The 20,331-nt window shown below is 47.1% G+C and overlaps 1 protein-coding gene across 8 annotated transcripts in view; it reads left to right on the top strand.

Moving 5' to 3' along the window:
- FGFR2 (fibroblast growth factor receptor 2) overlaps positions 1-16,882 on the top strand; it is a 101,332-nt gene extending 84,450 nt beyond the window's left edge. For 6 of the 8 annotated variants that reach the window (XM_064595350.1, XM_064595348.1, XM_064595347.1 and 3 more), the window contains 6 exons: positions 1,448-1,638; positions 7,915-8,037; positions 8,594-8,664; positions 10,426-10,563; positions 12,119-12,224; positions 15,237-16,882. In XM_064595350.1, the coding sequence (XP_064451420.1) occupies positions 1,448-1,638; positions 7,915-8,037; positions 8,594-8,664; positions 10,426-10,563; positions 12,119-12,224; positions 15,237-15,401 (794 nt within the window). In that variant the 3' untranslated portion in view covers positions 15,402-16,882. Of the gene's footprint in view, positions 1-1,447; positions 1,639-7,914; positions 8,038-8,593; positions 8,665-10,425; positions 10,564-12,118; positions 12,225-15,144 lie in introns of all 8 variants that reach the window. The other 2 variants (XM_064595346.1, XM_064595345.1) reach the window with 1 other exon arrangement.
- Positions 16,883-20,331: the final 3,449 nt, after the last annotated feature.

Raw genomic sequence — 20,331 nt, 5'->3', positions numbered from 1 at the left:
AGAGTCCTGCTGTTTTTAGGGCATAACCTGGAGGGTGTTTAGAAAAGACAGTCTCCTTATGTTTTTGTTTTTGTAGTGCTAAGAGGGATTTCTCAAAATAAGACCCTATGGGGGACGCCTGGGTGGCTCAGTCCGTTAAGTATCTGCCTTCGGCTCAGGTCATGATCCCGGGGTCCTGGGATCGAGCCCTGCATCGGGCTCCCTGCTCGGTGGGGAGTCTACTTGTCCCTCTCCCTCTGTTTCTCCTTCTGCTCATGCTCTTTCTCCCTCTCTCTCAAATAAATAAAATCTTAAAGAAAAAAAAAAGACCCTATGTTATGGTTGACAGATCCCTTAAAATGGGGATTGAAGAAGCCATGTCTTGCTATGGACAGCAATGGCTGAGCTCCCAAGAATAGTGCAGGGGAGGGAGAGAGTAGAATGAAGGGACATGTTATCTTCCTTGGGGGAGAGGGAGCATTGACTTCTCTCATTGGAGAGCTAACTGACACTTCGGGAATCAGTTTGATGATAATTAATAAACTTGAAGAAGCCTGTCTTTGCCTCAGCCATTTCTCCTTGAGGCCTCTACCAGGAGTCGGGAGACTTTCTGTGAAGGGTGATTGTCAGTAGTTTTGGTCTTGTGGCCTTTAGGGTCTTTGTGGCAACTAGTCATCTTTGCCATTGGAGCGAGAAAGCAGCCACAGACAATACAGAAATGAACGGGCCTGGCTGTGTGCCAGTGCAGTTTAATTACAAAAACAGGCAGTGGGCAGGATTTGGCCTGCAGGCTGTAGTTTGCCAGCCTCTGGTCTATGCCATGGAGAAAGGATTGCACGTGTGTGGAAGGAGACATACACAGGAATGTTCGCCGTGCACAGTTTGTTACAGGCCAAACCTGCAAGCGATGTAAATGCCCATAAGCATAGGCAAATGAGTAAATAAAATGTGGCATGTTTACATGATGGAACATAGGTAGCTGTTAAAAGGAATGATCTAGATTTATTTTTATCAGCCCGACTGGGTTCCAGGACGATAACGTGTAGGGGGAAAATGTTGCAAAGCTGTAGCTTTATTATTCATATATGCGATCACAAATAATAATGTTCATTGATAAATATATGTATGTAAAATGGTTAAAATGAACTGGAAAAGGCAAAATTTATAGTAAGCATTGCTCTGCAGGAGGGCACAGGGGAGCCTGGAAATGACAGGGGAAGGACACTCACTGCATCTCTGTCTATTCCTCTAAGACTTTTGAGGCTGTCTTGACCCAAGTGTCGATGATCATTTTGGGGGAGATGAGAATGTAGGTGTTCTATTTTTGTGTGCGCTTTTCTTTATGTTTCAATTAAAAAAAAAAGAAAGAAAGAAAAAGTAGTGGGTTGTAAGAAACAAAACGTGGCTGAGCTTCCCCGGCGCGGATCTGGGTGCGTCTTCTCAGCGAGCTTGCCCTCTCCATCCACAGGGCCTCTCTACGTCATCGTCGAGTATGCTTCCAAAGGCAACCTCCGCGAGTACCTCCGAGCCCGCAGGCCGCCCGGGATGGAGTACTCCTATGACATTAACCGAGTTCCCGAGGAGCAGATGACCTTCAAGGACTTGGTGTCCTGCACCTACCAACTGGCGAGAGGCATGGAGTACTTGGCTTCCCAGAAAGTGAGTCCTTCACATTCTCCTCAGTTGGGTGGACTCCAGTTAAAAAGATCTGTGAAGAAAACAGGCAATTTGGACGAGCTCATTTGCTAAATCAAGCCCTTGCATGTCTTGTACAACCTGGAAAATATTTATTGCGTTACTCACATGGGGGTTTGGTGAACTCTTTAAAAGCCAGAGAAGCCTGTCGTGACACCGTGGAGATGAGCAGAAAAGCTGTCTCTTCTCCTGGGATTCTGCTCTCAGTAGGGAACAGCTAGGTTAGGGGGTGCTGTGTTTAATTCTGATGAGTTTTGGGGGCTTTATTTGTTTTGGGATGCGTTTTTGGACATAGACTTGGATGTTGTGTTTATGGTTTTAAGCTTGAAAGGGCCTTCAATATTCTACGAATAAAGATCAAGCAAAGTGGTATTTTAGTAACACTGAGTCCTGGGTATCATCTGGGTTTATTTTGTCTCATTTAGCGGGGTGACCCTCTGGCTCGAAGTTGGCCAGGTCCCCTGAGGTGAACCGTCTGCATTCCAAGCATGCCGCTTGCAATGGAACTTTAAACATCTGAGTTATTCTGAAAGCAGTTAGGCAGGTGCCCCGATGTCCTCTGGGGCGTTTCGGATGACCCAAGACACCCTGCCTTAGCTCACACTTCGGGGGCGGGGGTTGCAGAACTTCCTCCTTAGGCAGAGGTGGGGTCCGTTCTACTGCAGTGGAGCTTGGTGCCGATCTTTGGGTCCCCAGAGAAGTGAGATTCTCTTGTGGGCGTGGACCCCTTGTCACGGGGGAGCCCAGGCTCCAGGCTGGGTCATGGCTCTGCCCAGTCACAGGAGTAAGGGATCCGACCACAGGGCATCAGGGCTGTGGGGGGGGCTGCCGCTCAGCTCCTGCTTCTGTGGCCGTGTTGGAACATGGCCAGAGCTCCCACACATTCTGTTTTTTGGTCTGCTTTTTATTTTCCTTTTTGTTTGGTTTTTATTTTCAAGAGAGGCCAGAGTTGAAGACTTTTTCAGGTTCTTTTTTTCCCGTAAAAGCTCTTAACCTGTAGATTTTAGGAAGCAGTTTTGTGCCTGACATTGTGTACATGTGCAGGAATACAGGCCAGCTGAAAAGGTCTCTGACGTGAGGAAATGGATCAGATCCAGAATGTGGGACATTTGACAAGACATCGCTTCAAAATGTCCGCGTCACGAGAGACAAAAACCACTGGGGAGACAGTTCCAGATTAAGGGAGGCTTAAGAGACAGGTGGAAAACCCTGTGTGCATGCGTGACCCTGGACTGGGCCTTGTTCAGGGTTGGGGGGGGTGCAGCTTTTATAAAGAACATTTAGGAACAACTGAAACTTGAATCGGGTCTACATTAGATGATATGATTGGATCGATACTAAATCTGGGGGTGGTGATAGCGGTCCTGTGTTAAGGTAGGAGATGTTTGCTCACGTGTTTAGGTGTGAGGTGTGCAATCACTTTTAAATGGTTCAGGCGTACAAAGTATGTGTTTTGGGCTGGAGATTGTGTGTGAAGAGAGAGCCGGCATGACGGGCGATCCCAGCACACACGGACCATCACTGTTCTGTTTCACCTTTGCTGTAGCTTTCCCTAAACCCTAGGGAGCATGGCCTGCCTGCAAGCTGCCTGAGGGGGTCCCCAGGGCTGGGGCAGGGGGAGGGCTGGCCACCCCCCAGGGCCCGGCCCCTCTGTACCCTTCCCCGTGTGGGGGGGGGAAGTGTTTTTTGGACGCAGCAGGGCTCTGCTGTTAATACAGAAGCAGTAGGAAGGCCGGCTTGGTCATTTTATTAATCCTTCAAGCGAATATTCCGGAGCGCTCCCGACTCCGGTGCTTCGTGCCCCAGGTCAGGCTCCCGTAGCGGGTGGCTGCAGTGGACGGAGTCCTTGGACCTCTTGGAGCAGGAACCTCGGGTGACAGCAGGAGAGATCAACGATAAGCGTGGGAATAAAAATAAAGATGGGAAAGGGTGAGAGGTGTGAGAGGCGTGCTGTGCAGGAAACAAATTGTGGGAGGTCAGTGGGGGATTCAGGGGGAAAGGTGGCTGGTGAGCACCCCCCCGGGGGACAGTTGTGTGCAGCTTCTGAGGAGGGACACAGGGTGCGGAGAGCAGGGTACGAGATGTGGCTGAGCTCATTTGGGGCCTCATGGACCCAGGCCAGGCCTCCAGACTGCGCTGTAGGCTGCGCTCTCGGCCTGTGGCAGGCCACCGAGGTGGGGGTAACGGGGTCAGGTTTGTGCCACAAAGCTCACTCGGTCTTGTGCTGCTCGGCAAGCTTGGTGCTGGTGTTTTGGGCTAGGGTTTATTGGCTCCCACAAGGCACCGGATAAGAAGATTGATTTTGGACAGATTTTGCTCTTGGGATAGTTAGTGATTTCCAGCCTGAGAGATCGGATGGTAGCGCAGCTGATCAGGATGAGGAAGACTCTGGGGTGGGAGGTGGTGGGAGAGGGTGGTGGGAAGAGATTCTGGTGCACAGTTCAGGATGCACTTTGACCACGTGTGAGAGCCATTCAAGGGCCAGTGCGGGGCAGGAAGCTCTGGGGGCCGGGCTAAGACCTTGGGAGCCGCAAAGGAAGCGCAGTTCCAAGGCATGGGAGGTCATCTAGCCGGGGAGAGGCAGAGAAGAGGGGGAGTAGAAAAAACTCTCAATTTCTGGAGCTTGGCGCAAAGCACCTGATGGCAGTGGAGGCTGAGGGGACACAGAGAAGCAAGAGGAAAGGCAGGATGTGGTTCACAGAGGCCACAGGACAGGTTTCAGGAAGGCGGAGTGTCATTCTCCTCAGAATGGGAGAGAAGAACATGCCTTGCACCTGGCTTATGGAGTCCCTGTGGACTCCCCATTGCTCCCTAGCCCCGAGGACTCTGAGATCCTTCCTCTTTTGGAACTGTTGAGAATAGTGAAGAGGGAACTTTGTGAAAGGGGGCAATTCCCATTATTAATCCGTACCAGTTTTTGAGAGCTCAACATCTGCCAGGCACAGGGTGAGTGTTTTACATACAGTATCATCCATAACCTCAGAACACTTCCGAAGTAGGTGCGATTTTAGGATAAGGATGCTGAGGACCGTTGGGAGGTGCCAGGACACCTTTGAGCCAGGTGTGCCTGAGTCATTGTCCTCATTTCCAAGATGGGGACTCCTAGGTCCACAGAGAAAAGTCGCTGGTCCCAGACCTGGCCCTTTGGTTCTCCACTCCCCCACCCTGCGCCCCAGCCTCCCCCACCCTGCTCTCAGGTAATCCCTGCCTCACTCTGGATGGTGGGGAGGACCGATAAGATGCCTTGTGTCTTGTGTCAGGGCGTTGCTCACAGACACAGAGTGGGCCCAAAGGGACGGAGCTGTATGTCCTTAGGGCCTTGAAGGGTCCCAAAGCCCTTTGTAGAAGATGGCCTGCAGTTGAAGACGTAGAACAGGTGTGAAACTGGCCGTAGATGAGGATCTTAGGAATGGTCCCCTTGAGTGGAGCCTGCTTCCAAAGATGGACGGCTTATTCCTGACAGTGGAGTATGAAGAAGCAGGGCAAGGGCCTGCTCACACTCACGCCTCACAGCCGCCGGCGATGAGCTTGCTGGAGGCCCGCTTAAAGAACTGTTGAGTGAGCTCTCTGGCTCATTACTGATGGAATGCAATAATGAATTCGGCTCAGTAAACATTGACTGGGTCAGGCTCTGTGCTCGGTGCTGGGAATATAGAGATGAACACGCAGGGCCTGTCCTTGAGCCGCTTAAATATGTGCGTGCGTGCCCGCATGTGTGCAAGTATTTGTGGGGAACTCGGGGGGGGGGCAAGTAAAGAAACACCATGATGTATACAGAACACAGCAAGGTAATATGGGGTATTTGAACATCATACAAATTATGAAAGCTTTGCTGTTTTTAGTTCAAAGTACACTAATTTTTCTTTTTTACCAAATCCCAAAACCAGTTCAGCTTACTCCAAGGTGTTAAACCTGAGTGGGTGGTGTTTTTGTTATTTAAAGCAGGCTCCAGCTTCCCCATCTGTGAAATGGGTGCAACCATACCCATGAGATTGCCATGGGAATTTAATTCTATCGTCTGGGCCATAGGGGTGTTAGTCTTCCTTCCCTTAGTGACCCGTGGATCTCCGCTTACTTAAGAAATGGATACCAAATGGTCTGAGGGCCCTAGTTATGTAAATGGTCAGCTCTGCCCTGGAAAACAGCTCTGATTTCTGCAGATGATGGGAATTTGGCTTGATGTTAATTATTTTCTTTTTCTTGCGTGTTGGTTCCAAGTCTCTTACTGTTCAGCCCAGAGGGTGGGCGTTCGTGTCTGCTAGCATCGTGGGATGTGGGAGGTTGGTGCTCGATCCTGGCTCTTGCCAAGATGATGATGGAGGTCACTGTCGTGGTATCTCTGAGTTGAGCCCTCATGTGTGGTGGGAGCCCAGCGTGTGGGAATCCAGATTCTTCTGACCACACAGCTTGCCAAATGCACAGAGCTCATGTCGGCAGGGAGCACGCCGCCGGGAGAGTTTGGCCGAGGGCTTGGAAGTTCAGTTTGAAGAGGCCTCCAAACTAGGAGCATGGCTCCCGCCCCGGCTGGATCCCCAGGCGGCTTCTGGAAGCTCTCACATTTCCTGCTTCCATTCTGGCACAGGCATACCTACTTGTGGGGTTTTCCTGCTCTCCCTTTCCTGGTCTTCACCCATCCAGGGGGCCACCGAAGCGTCTAAAAACAAGGAATCGTTGGGCGGTGGGCTGGAAAAAGTAGCTCCTAATTTATTCTTCAGAGAGAGTGTGGCTTGCTCCTTTTTATTGGCCGTGTCGTGAAGTCCCTAACTACAGCCAGCCCCATTTCACCCTTGTCAAGTGGCTTGATAAGACTCTCTCCTTCATCCAGTAGTTAACCCACGAGGCTGTGTCCAAGCATTTGGTAGAGATATTTGTTCACTTCCTTAGACCTTGCCTTTTCCAAAAATAGGGGCTGATGATTGGGGAATTCTCATTACCATGTGTCATGATGAAATCTTGTGACATTGAAGTATAACACTCTACAAAAGTGTATCATTTGTAGAAAGGAAAAATGGGAGTTACAATGACCAGACCTTTCTGAGACCGAAGAGTATCAGAACTATAAATTAGCTGCCCTCTGGTGAGCATGTCTGCATCCCCCCCACCCACCACCCTTCCCCACCCCCCAGGTATTTTGTGTGGGCCGGTGTCCTCTGGGCCTAGACAGACAGGCGTTGGTCATGATATAAGCCGGGAAAGGACATGGTCAGTTCTTAGAAACACAACTTGTGGGGAGCGTAGCAGGTGCAGCGGGGCTGAGTTTGGAAGCGCAGAGACCGGTTAGGCAGGCACTGTGGCTCTCCATGGGGCTGGGGGTGGGCAGTGGTGATGTCCTGGGCTAAGTGTGGTTAGTAGTGGGGACACAGCGGGGTGGACAAATTACAGAGGCAGGTGGGAGTCAGCGTCCACAGAATTCTGGTGTATACTTCTTGGCCTGAGAGAGACCCAAGAGGGTAAGAATTAGGGGAGCAGAGACCTTGAATTTGAGGAGCCAAAGGGATGTCACAGTGGAAATGTCCCATAACCTGTGGAAGATGACAGTGAGGGTCCCAGGAGAGAGGTAGGAATTTGCAAATCCTTTGTGTGTATCTAAGAATGGAAGCCCGGGGGATATGTGGAAATATACAAAATTAATGGGACATTTCTCCTATTTTGAGGGACAGGGGAAGAGAGGAGCTGGATTGAGAGGGTGAGCCAAGAGAAGGGAAGGGATAGAACTCAAGGGGGTGGGGGTGGGGACCGTTTTTTTTAAAAGGAGCATGAAATCAACAGAGTCCAGAGCTGCAGAGGGTAACATTGAAGCATTAGAAGAGCTCACTTGGGTCTGACAAGAGGTTCCTCATATACTTTTGGGAGGGGCAGGGATGGAAACAATGTTTGCGGATTGTAAGGAAGTAAGGAGGAGGTGGTGTTGGGAGTTTAACCAGCTCTTCTGAAAGTCTGGCTATAAAGGGGGGGGGGGGAGTTAAGTGTTGAGATAAAAGATTTTGGAATAATCTAGCACAGATCTCCTGCTAGGAAGGACGCCAGTGTTGTTGGTCATTTGCAGGTAAAAGAGAATTGGCTGCTTGGTGTCTCTTTGCTCTTTGAAATGATTGGGGCCTTGGTTTTTTAGTTATTTTTAATTAGAAAAGAAATACCATTTTTTGACTTAAGATGTACTTTCTGTCTGCATTGTAAGAAGTGAGTATGTTTTCTCTTTATCCTTGAAACATTTTGAAATGAGTTCTTTCTTGATTTCAGTGTATTCATCGGGATTTAGCTGCCAGAAATGTTTTGGTAACAGAAAACAATGTCATGAAAATAGCAGACTTTGGACTGGCCAGGGATATCAACAATATAGACTATTACAAAAAGACCACAAACGTAAGTCTATGGCAGCACTGTGGTGGAAGGGACGGAGGGAGGGATGGTGGTGGCACGGAATGTTCCAGATGAAAGATAGTAGGCATTTATTCCTCTGCCCTTTATCTCTGTTCTTTTGCTGTATTCTTGACAGACTTCTCAATAAGCAAATTTTAGCTGTATTTAAGATACTTTTAGTAAATGTGAAACAGCCTTGTATATAGAATGATCAGCAGCCTCTGGTCTTCATCAGGCTCTTTGTCAAGAACTTCCCTAGCCAAGACTAGAGCTTGGGAGTTTCTGGATTAATTTTTGCCTAGAAGGTGGTCAGGGTGTGTCTGTGTTCAAGGGAGATCGAGGATGATGAGAGTCCAAAGATACGGCATTGTACTCATGTGCCCCAATCTGTGCATCTTACATGTTATGTGTAGGCCCTACTGGACCTTATTTCTGCTCTCATGACTGACCAGTGAAAATCGTTAGTATCAGCTCCCAAATAGGGCACAGCCTGTCGAGCCAGCAAAAGTAAACTGGTTTTAATCTGGTGGTTTTTACCTTTTCTCCCCCACACTTGCAGGGGCGACTTCCAGTCAAGTGGATGGCCCCAGAAGCCCTTTTTGACCGAGTGTACACCCACCAGAGTGACGTGTAAGTAACTCCCTTCTCTCTGGCTTCGCCATCGGGTTGAGCTGCAAAAATACGTATTCATCTTTCCTCATTCTTTGGTGTCTGTTGTATTTCACACGTTGATAGAAGGTGCAGGAGCCGGCCTTAGAAAGGACGGATTTTATGGTAGGCTGGTAACCAATGCGCTGTTACTAATCTGCCCAGCTTCAAAGTGCACGGGAGGTGTAACTTCGAACCTCGTCCCGCCAGGGCGGAAGTGCCCCCCCACCCCAACTTACTCACGGATCCACGACTACAAAGCTGCTGTCTCATTTGCCAGGCCATTGGCATGTTCTTTGCTCCCTGAAAGAAGGAATTTTGAAACTTTTCCTACTTGAGGGTGGTTTGTCATACTCCCCCCATCTCAGGTTTGTCCTTAGGGGGACAGGCTGAGTGGGGCAGAGTCTGCTCAGGTGATCTCCACGGGGCCCGCGTGTTCTGTTTATCCTTTGAAAAGGTCCGATCTCGGCCTGGCACCCTTGATGACATGACAGAAACAGTGAAAACTATATAATATTCCCATTATGATACACTTGAAAATACTAATTTCCAACGCTAAAATTCTAAAATACCAGTTGGAGGGGCAGACTCCAACTGATATTTTAGAATTTTAGCGTTGGAAATTAGTTTGGAAGAAGTTACCCTGCCGGGAAACCGGGGGAAGGTACAGAGCATCTCTCTGTACTGTTTTTTTCCAAGTTTCTATGAGTCTATAATTAGTCCAAAATAAAAAGTAAAAAAAAAAAAAAAAAATCAGTTGAGCCATTTTTATTTACATGACCAGGCGGCTCCCCGGGGCAGGCATGGTGTCGCAGCCGGGCCCCTTTAGCAGTCCTAGAAGGAAGGTGTTACAAGTCCCAGTTTTGTAGGGAGTCAGCTGCCTGCGTTGTGCTCCCACTTTTGCCCTACAGAAAACTGGGGAGAGTTTCATTTCTCACCCCAAACCCGAAGAGAGTCAGGAAGGGTGTGTGTCAAGAGCCTCAGTGATATAGGTAAATGCAGGAGTCTTGGCTCCATTATCCCAGGAACTGTGAGTATCCGGAACGAGGCTCAGAAAGTCCAGCTGTGGGTCTCCGTGAGGTCAGGTACCCATGGTCCCCTGAGAGAGGTTTTCAGTTTCTGTTGTAGGAAACTCGTCTGGGGCACGGGATTCCATCATCCTCATCCCAGCCTGATGCCCACTCCCTTCATGACCCTAGTGAGTCATGAACCTTTTGTGCTCTCAGATGCTCCAACTGGCCACACTGGGCAGCTGTGTACCTTGCAGAATTGGCTTGCAGACCTCATTCGGTCAACAGCCCATACTGGTGGGTCACAGTCCAGGGGGGTCAGGCACAGAGGCTGTTGGAAGAGCTGGACGGCAGCATGAAGAGCTTTGCAGCTTAGGAGCTGAGATCCTCCCGTTGCTAACACTGCATTTAAGGACGAGTAACTTCATTTGAGAGTGTCAGAATGAAAAAGCAACCACCCCAGATCTCTACCAGAAAAAAAGAGGGATGGTTTCCCACCCCGACTCTGTTGTCTGTTGATGGAAAATTCCATGGGAACATCCCTCCGGTTGTCCTCATTTGGGGAGGATGCTCCTTCGGGGCAGGGAGGGGCCTGTGGGATGAACTGCCGGAGGGTTCAGGCCATTTGTCTTTGAACATGAGAAGTGAGTGGGCGTGTACTTTATTCACTGGGCATATTTGGGTTTTTGGGATTCAGGTGGGTTGGTAACACTGTTTTCTCTCTTCCTTGCAGGTGGTCCTTCGGGGTGTTAATGTGGGAGATCTTCACGTTAGGGGGCTCACCCTACCCAGGGATTCCAGTGGAGGAACTTTTTAAGCTGCTTAAGGAAGGACACAGGATGGATAAGCCAGCAAACTGCACCAATGAACTGTAAGGACCGTTGTCTCTCCTGATACCCAGCAGACCCACCATGCCATTAACTCTTCTCCCGACTTATTTCGGGTTTCCCAAGGCCCCGGGTTTTCCATACAGGCCCTAAGAAGAATTACTGCTGAAGCTTTCTGGGCTCAATCCCAGGACTGGGGTGGATGGCCACACTGACGGCCATAAGAGAGAGAACATCACCCCGAGGTGTATGGACTGAGCTTTAGATCAGGGCATTAGGCTTCCTGGCTGAGGGCTTCTGACTTTCGAGAGTGAGACGCAGCGATCTTCCTGAGCCACCGTGCTGTGCTTTGCTGTTGTCTCTCCTTAGACGGATGGGGAGAAAGATCTGGCCTTTTCTCATACACAAGCTGGAAAGCCGTGGGCCTGCCCGGCCTTTCCTCACGGCTTCTGCCCCCAGCACGGCCAGGGGGCATGGGTGAACACTGAAAATTGCTCTTCTAGATTGGCATTGACCACATGTCTTCAGAGCAAACTGGTGTCTGGTTACCTCTGTTTTACCCATAGTTTAGCACAGAGAATTGAGAATGTGTCCAGGTGCCATCCTTAGAATCCCCGATCTGGCTGTAAAACCATGAGCCGGTTTCGAGAAAAGCCTACCCCACACTTCAAGTGGAATTATGTTGTGTTTGTGACATGCGTCTTGTGCAGTAGAATCAGTGCTTTGAAAGGGAGTCTCTCTTCCCAACCCCCCCCCCCCCCCCCGGATTAACTAAGAAGAGTGATTGTCCCGGAGACTGTGGTCTATTGTGTATCATTTCATGGGGATTTTATATCCGTAATCCCATGAGTGCTTTTCACTGTACAGTGGACATCTGATGAATGGCCACATTTTATAGTATATTATATAAAGGTATTTATTGTGCTGCCTGTCATTCCTATTGCTTTTTCTAATATAGAGGGTCTGTCGAAACCCATAATCAAGATAAGGCCTGGGACCCTAGGCCTGTCCAGGAGTTAATCAGGAAGTTAATGTGCAGCCCAGGGATGGCAGATTAATTCATAAAAACCTTACCTTAAAGTTGTGGTTTTCAAACTTCATTTTTTTTTAAACTGAGGAACCTTTGTCCTCTGCAGTCATTAAGATAAAACCCAAAGGGTCAGGGAGGAGAATGTGTAGCTGCTTTGGTCGGGAGCAGGAGTGGGGGGCGGGGGCGCGGGGGGCACTGGGGAGAGGCTGGAGACCGGGCTGCTCCTAGAAGGCTTTTCCTTCAGCATGTCAGAGTGCCAGAGAGATGTGCTAGTCTGCGTGTGTCACTCACAGATGCAAGTCAGCAGCGAAGACGTAGAAAAAAGTCTTAATGGCGTAGACACGCTCCTAAAACGTTTGGGGTGAAGTGATGTTTTTGTAGCTCAAAGTGCCTTTCAGAGGACCCAAGCAGTGAATTTTGGGGGAAAGCAAATAACTGCCTTCTAATTTGGAAAGTTCTGGTACATGTTCATAATTTAGGACGTATCTCCCTAGTGCCTGTTCACACTGGCTTATAGCCATGCACCTAGTACTTATAAAATGAATTCACCGGGAAATCCGTTTCCCCAGGTACATGATGATGAGGGACTGTTGGCACGCGGTGCCCTCCCAGAGGCCGACGTTCAAACAGTTGGTAGAAGACTTGGATCGGATTCTCACTCTCACAACCAATGAGGTAAGCACCCTCTTCCAGAAGCCTGTGGTCCTTTCTTGGGAGGCCGGTGCGGCTTTTTCAATGCAACCTCCCCTGTCGGAGTCTGTGGTAGAGATTATCATTTTTCCACAGGGGTCAGACAGAGTTAAAATATGGGCAGTTTTGAGAGTTCTGACTCATGAAACCAGACCGAGGGCCCTACTTGAGGCTGCTCCTCTCTGTGGCCTTTGGGTGGTGGGTCCAGGTTGTGGTATGCTGGACAGTGTGGAGGCGAGAGAAATGGCAGCATTTGGGTTTGCGTGTGAGGAGCTTGGGTTTCTGTGCTGCTTGGATTCAGCTCCTAATGTAGGAGCTGCTGCCGTTCTCTTACTGGTGGGCTTCGCTGGAAGCAGTGAGGTTCTGCCAGTCAAGCTTCACACGCACGGCAGTGGCCACCGTGACCCTGTCTGGAAATGGCCTGGGGCGTGCGGTCTCCATCTGTGTGTATGTGAATGTACACACAGTTTCGTATAATGAGGGACTTGAGATTTTTTTTTAAAGATTTATTTGAGAGAGAAAGAGCGAGAGAGGGAACTGGGGGAGGGGCAGAGGGAGGGAGAGAGAATGAATCTCCAGCAGAGACTCCCTGCTGAGCCCAGAGCCTGACCCGGGGCTCTATCTCAGGACCCTGAGATCATGATCTGAGCCGAAATCAAAGAGTCAGACGCTTAACTGACTGAGCCACCCAGGTGCCCCGGGACTTGTGATTTTTAAGTGACAGCTTTTACCTTTTGTTAAAATATTTTTCTTTAAAATATTTATAATCTGTACCAACGAAAGAAACACTCCTCTGTCCCTCACTGAGTGATTTCAGTTGTGGTAGTGCTCGCTTCCGCATGCAGATAGAGTGGACTCTGTGGTTGTAGAGAGTGTCTGATCTGAGCAGGAATGATGAGAAACCCATCGAGGTCAGAAGAATCCCACAAAAAATTGTTAATGAATGAATTTGAGATATTTAATGAGGGTGCAGCAAGCAGTCTTCCTTCAAACAGGAAAAAAAAAAATCCTCAAACCCAGTTATCTTAACAACAACAAAAAGAGGTTAAAATTGCTTGAATAAAAATAATACATTTAATGTACTTTTAAATACATTTAATAGTTTCAGAATGATTTTTTTTTTTTAAATCAAATGTTGTGATATGAAGCCTTAAGCCAGCAACATTATCTTGTGCGTCTAACTGTAGCTGATAAAAGGAGAGATTGCATTTAAATGAATACAGCTGACCTTCAGAAGTTGAAAGGAAAGGAACAGTTCAAGGGGAAAAAAAGCAACTTTCTTCTCCTGCCAAAATTGTTGTTTCTAGTGTAAGTTCCTTTAACCCTAGACTTGGAATCCACTGGTACCCCTCTTTTCCCCCTATCAGATCTGAACATTTATGGCTGCATTTAGAAACTGGGAAAGCACTAATGTTCCATTTTACTGGTCCTAAGTCCATGTCTTTATTTATGTATTTATATTTAAAGTGGGTCCATTCATACTGAAATTTACATCTAGCATCCTAAAATAAAAAAGCAGAATGCCATATTGTCTAACGGATATAAAAATCGAAGTTTCTTTCCTTCTGAAAATCATTCCCATATGCTTGAGAAAAATGGTTCCATTTAGGACAAAATTTCATTTTTATCATTGTAAGCAAAAAGTTCTCTTTTGATGTGGTGGGCGTGTTTGTTTCCAGTTGTGCGGTTAATGCTGATGTTGTTGGAACTGACACATCCCCCATTCTTGGATGGGGACTCTTTCCCTTGCCAAACCTGGTGATGAATTATAGTGTTGTTGTTGTTTTTTTCCAATTTTTTTGGGGGGGGGGTTCTTTTTAAAATGTAGAGTTCCCAACATTCTGCAGGCTCTTTTCTGAGTGAGACCCAGAAGTTCCTCGGTTTAGAAATCTTGCCAGAGTTTCCGAGCAAGGGTCTGCGAACCTCTTCCGTAAAGGGCCAGATAGTAAACATTTTTTATCTCTGGGAGCCGAACTATTCAGGTTAGCCGTCAAGGCGAGAAAACAGTTACGGACAATATGTCAATGAGTGTGTCTATGTTCTGGGTAAAACTTGATGGACCCTAGCATTTAAATTTTGTATGACTTTTATGTCCTTTTATGTCATTTTAATGCCATGAGATATTACTCTTCTTTTGATTCCCCCCCCCCCCTGAAAAATGTTAAAACATTTTAGCTCATGTTTCAAAACACGTTTTTGCTCATGGGCCACACAAGACCAGGCAGTGGGCTCTCACCCTGCCATAAGTTGGAGGAAATGTTATCCTGGGTCATCCAGGGGGCTCTCTTCCATAGCAACCCCAACAGAGGCTGTAGGGAGCAGAAGAGACCCTTTTGAATTTCAAACTCTTCTTTAACAGTCCATTATGGATTTAACATACACGAGTACATCCGAGCCTTTTCTGAACCTGTTTACATTTTCCACTTGGAGAGCTTCTGAGAGTAATGAATTACATCTGTGAAATTACCCGCTGAATGGAGACAGATTCCCCCTAAATTATCTTAGAGACTGCAATAGTAAAATGTAATTCGTAAAATAAATATTCATGATCTCAACTATTTTAAGGGGTCCCCGGAATCCATAACACATTACGTGTTTTTCATTTTCCGGGGGCTCGGGTTTGAACCATGTGCTTCCCCTCGAGGAGGCGTGTAGCAAGCCGCTTGTTGGGGTCTGTGTGAGTGGACTGGAGTGCTCAGCATTTTCCCATTCCCTCCTTGCCTCTTGTTTGTTCATGATGGATTGTAAGAGAAGGGTTAAGGGCAGCCTAGAGTCAATAAAGGGGGGGTTGTCTAGAGGAGATCTTTATGGGAGCGGGGGGTGCTAGGTCTCTGAATCTTCAACTCCGATAGAGCGTCTCGAGAGCCTGCATTTGAAATAAAGGTCTTCTCTTCCCTTCTTTCAGGAATACTTGGACCTCAGTCAACCTCTCGAACCGTATTCACCTTGTTATCCTGACCCGAGATGAAATAAAACGTCTCTCTTCCCTTCTTTCAGGAATACTTGGACCTCAGTCAGCCTCTCGAACAGTATTCACCTAGTTATCCTGACACAAGGAGTTCTTGTTCTTCAGGAGACGATTCTGTTTTCTCTCCGGACCCCATGCCTTACGAACCCTGCCTTCCTCAGTATCCACATGTAAACGGCAGTGTTAAAACATGAATGAGCTTGTCCTTCTGTCCCCACACAGGACAGCACCAGGAACCTAGCCACACGAGCAGGGAGGCCATGCCTCCAGGAGCTTGTTGGCTCCGCTTGTATATATGGATCAGAGGAGTAAATAATTGGAAAAGTAATCGGCACACGTGTAAAGAATTTATACAGTTGGAAACTTGTAATCTTCACCTGGAGAAGAAGAATGTTTCTGGGGCCATGGACTGCCATGGGCCACCACGCGCCCATGACCCACTGTGGGTACTGGCTGTGGACCAGCTGGACTTGAGGCAAACTTAGGTTCTGCCTTCCTTGTGAATTTTGTAATAATTGGAGAAAATATATGTCAGCACACACAGAGCACAATTGCAGTATATAGGTGCTGAATGTATGTAAATATATTCAAATTATGTATAAATATATATTATATATTTACAAGGAATTATTTTTTGTATTGATTTTAAATGGATGTCCCAGTGCACCTAGAAAATTGGTCTCTCTTTTTGTAATAGCTATTTGCTAAATGCTGTTCTTACACAGAATTTCTTAATTTTCACCGAGCAGAGGTGGAAGAATACTTTTGCTTTCAGGGAAAATGGTATAACATTAATTTATTAATGAATTGGTAATATACAAAACAATTAATCATTTATAGTTTTGTGTTTTTTTTGTTTTTGTTTTGTAATTTAAGTGGCATTTCTTTGCAGGCAGCGCATCGGACTAGTCAATCTATTGCTTGGACTTTACTAGTTATCAGATTCTTTGAAAAGAGAAATATTTACAGAACATGACTAATTTGGGGAAAATGAAGTTTTGATTTATTTGTTTAAGCTCTGCTGTCAGATGGTTGTTCTTACACCACAAAAATGCCAGTAGGAAACAAACCCATTAATAAGAGAGTATTTTGTTTCGCTGTGCAGTTCTGTCATTGGGCCCGTGGAACATTTAACTGGACTTCCCAAGACAAATGGAACCACCGTTCTCTTAAAAAGATGCCTTAATCCATTCCTTGAGGATGGACCTTAGTTGAGATGATAGCCGACTGTCCTCCTCCCCAGCAACTGGCCTTCTGCCTTGAGTTGCACGTTAATCAGATTAGCCTGTATTCTCTTCAATGGATTTTGATAATGGCTTCCAGATTCATTGGCGTTAGAGAAGGCTTTTAGAATTGAAACACTGAATTGTTCTGCTGATAGTCTTTGGAGACACTTCCATCTTTTTAAGGGATTGCTTCTGTCTAATTCTGGCAGGACCTCACCAAAAGATTGGGCCTCATACCAGCGTCATCACAATGTTGCCATGTTTCGCGTTCTATATGAAAGTACTGTGTCTTGCTTTGGAAACACCTACTCACTTTGTTATAGCCATGCAACATGAATGCAGATTACACTGATTCTACTTGTTACAAATTGGAGAAAGTATTTAATAAATCCTGTTAATTTTTATACTGACAATAAAAAATGTTTCTACAGATATTAATGTTAACAAGACAAAATAAATGTCACGCAGCTTATTTTTTTAAGACTCGTGTCTCACCAAATGGTTTCCTGTGCTTGGAGGTGTTGACTCAGTGCTGTTTGGTGTGATGGCATGAAAGGCAGGGCTGGGAAGGTTCATTGTTGGCTACAAACTGGTGCCTTGCCACAGGGATTGGCCGGGACCAGCAGTACCTGGGACAGGTGGATCGGGTGGGAAATCAGGGGAGGTGGGTTTCCGCTCTGGCTGTGTTGCTTCCCGGGACCTCGAAGGTGTCGTCGTATCTTTCTGGGTTTTATTTATTTATTTATTTATTTTTTAAAAGATTTTGTTTATTTATTTGACAGAGACAGAGTGAGAGAGGGAACACAAGCAGGGGGAGTGGGAGAGGGAGAAGCAGGCTTCCCGCAGAGCAGGGAGCCCGATGCGGGGCTCGATCCCAGGACCCTGGGATCACGACCTGAAGGCAGACGCTTAATGACTGAGCCACCCAGGTGCCCCTCTTTCTGGGTTTTAACTTTTGGAAAAGCAAACGAGGGATGGCATGGGCAAAGCTTTGCAAACAGGGAGGTGTCCTGCGGATGGCAGGTGCTATGAGTGGAGGGGTTCAGATGATCTGGCTACTGGGAAGGGATCTTGAAGCCTTGTAGGCTGGCTTCCTCCTGATGTACAGGGAGTAGAATTGGCTTCAACATTTCAAAAAGAGAGCTTGAACAAATCTTAAAATAATTTGACCTATTTCCAGGCCACCAAGAATCTGAAGAGGGAAGTGGTGTTTTGCCTGCTAACAATGTGAATTTATGATTCAAGGCCCCATTGTATCTGCTTGCCAGCCTCCATATCAGGAAAGGGAGACCGAAATAGCCCGAATTCGTCCAAACTTCAGCCATGCTCTCAGAACCATATGGTTACAAAGTGCCACATTGAGGCTCTTCACTGGGTTGGAGGCCATTAGTAGCGAAATGAGGGTCTGGCCAGCCATCTGGAGGGTAACCCGTTGTCCTGGGAGAATAACTGATGTGCATTTTATGCTTGTGAGACTGAGGGAGCAGCTTTCTAGGAGACCATGTAGATTAGAATACCGTACTGGCTGTTGGCCGTTTTGGTTTTTGAATTATTTTGAAAGATTGGACATCCAGAGGAAGAAGTCAGTAAGGTGCATGAGAAGAATGAGAAACACTTCTTTTTTGAGCTCTGCCCCCCAAATAAATAGATGGAAGCAGGGTGGGATAGGATCCTGGAGCTTATGGTTCCCCTCCCGCCCCCCTGCCCCGCCACCAGACCTAAGGAAATTAGTTGAACCACAATGTGATTGGCACCGTGATGTGAGATCAGTTCACTTACAAAGAACCAAAAATCTCTGGCATCTCCCTGAGAAGTGGGTAGTGCCTGGCTCTTCCGTCTCCAGCTGGAAAGGGTGGTAGTCAAGAGGCTGGTGATGGGCTCGGGCAGAAAGTTAACTGGTGATGGGCTCGGGCAGGCTGGGGAGGATGGAGGAGCAGGACAGAAATGGGGCCTTCCAGAGAGTTCTGTGGATTTCTTTGGGACTGGGCTTACCTTCTCTACTGCTCAGCCTCTCAATCCCTCTTGACCTCAGGAAGCTTCCCTCCATCGAAAGTTCCTTGATCCCACACACAGGGAAGTAAAACACGCAGTTACAGTCAAACCTCTGAGGACCCAACCACCAATCCGGAAACAAGAACTTGGTCTGTGTGCGAGCTTGTACTGTAGTTGAGGCTCCAGAAGGGTGGAGAAACAGAGGTCTCCGCTATTACAATAGGTCAGGAACTGGAGGTTCCTGAGGGTCACATGGCTGGGAATGGTCTAATGCAGCCTTATGCAGTAGAGGATGGTGGGTTGAGACAGATTTGGATTGGTTTATTTCTTAAAGCTGGGTGATGTTGGGCAAGTCAGAGATTCTATCTGGACAGTCCTTTCCTCAACTGCAAAACTAGTTATCACCAGCCTCCTGGTCTTAACAGTGAGGACTACCTATAGGAGCTTAGCTCAGCTCTGGCATACCATACTCAATAGTGTTCTAAGAATTTGTTTTTAACATTTGTGATTTTTTTTTTTAGTATATTCACAAGGTTATGCAACCATCGCCACCATCTAATTCCAGAACATTTTCATTACTCCAAAAGGAAGCCCTGTACCAATTAGCAATCACTTCCCACTTTCCTTTTCCCTTCGAGCCCTGAAACCATCACTCTGCTTCCTGTCTAATGGAATGGTACAATATATGGTCTTCTGTGTTTGGCCATTCTTTCACTTAGCCTAATGTATTCAGGACTCACCCATTTTATAGTATTTCTTAGTACTTCATTCCCATTTTTTTAAAAAAGATTCATTTATTAGAGAGAGAGAGAGGACGAGTGGGGCGGTGGAGGCAGAGGGAAAGGGAGAAGCAGGCTCCCCACTGAACAGGGAGCCCGATGCGGGGCTCGATCCCAGGATCCCCAGATCATGACCTGAGCCAAAGGCAGACGCTTAACCGACTGAGCCACCCAGGTGCTCACTTCATTCCTCTGTTGCCAAATTATATTCTGTTGTGTGAAAATAGACACATTTTGTTTTTCTGTTCATTGGTTGATGGACATTTGGATCTCCACTTTGTGGCTATTAGGAATAGTGCTGCTATGCACACTCTTGGACAAGTTTTTGTGTGGACGTATGTTTTCACTTCTTTTGGGTCCACGCCTGGCAGAGGAATTGCTGGGACATGTGATAACTGTGTTTAACCTTTTGAGGAGCTGCCACATTGTTTCCAAAGTGGTTGCACTGTTGTACATTCTCACTAGCAATGTACAATGTAGCAATTTCTACATATCCTTGCCAACATTTGTTATTGTCGGTATTTTTTATTATAGCCATCCTAGTAGGTGTGAAGTGTCTTCCTAAGAATTTAATAGCTGAAGAGATACCACTCCGATCATGAATCAAAGATACAGAATACCTTACTGGGTTTTCTAGAACAAAACACTTAGCTTCAAATAATTGGCCAGCTTTTGCACTTAGAAAATGGCCAAGATAACTGAGGAGGCTTCGGTGGAGCCTCATGGAGTGGAGGGGCTGAGATTGATCATTTCCTCTTGGCCGAGAAAGGAAGGAAGCACTGACATGTGATGCAAAGGAATAGACATGCTTTCTGGCTGGAATCCTTGAGTATATCTCTGTCCCGTGTCCCCAGTTTTATGAAGTCTGGTGAGCTTGAGCAATTCATTGGGACTGATTAATGCACCATTACTTACGTATGCACATCGGAGCCCTCCTTATCCAGCCTGCGTTTTGATGTTACTTATTTTTTTATGTTTTTAAAGATGAAAGCCAAGTTTATCTTCTCTCACATTTCATCCCCAGGAAGCCTTGAAATGACTTGGCGGGGCACAGACTGCAGAAGCCTTCCACGGCTTAAGCGACATTCTGGAAGGGGCCCCTCTTGTGTCCTTTCTCCCTCAGGGTT

The sequence above is a fragment of the Mirounga angustirostris genome, unplaced genomic scaffold, assembly GCF_029215605.1.
Source record: "Mirounga angustirostris isolate CCGP_5_RB_7025 unplaced genomic scaffold, mMirAng1.0.hap1 SCAF_6, whole genome shotgun sequence".
Lineage (NCBI taxonomy): Eukaryota > Metazoa > Chordata > Mammalia > Carnivora > Phocidae > Mirounga > Mirounga angustirostris.
This window is presented reverse-complemented; position numbering and strand designations above follow the sequence as displayed.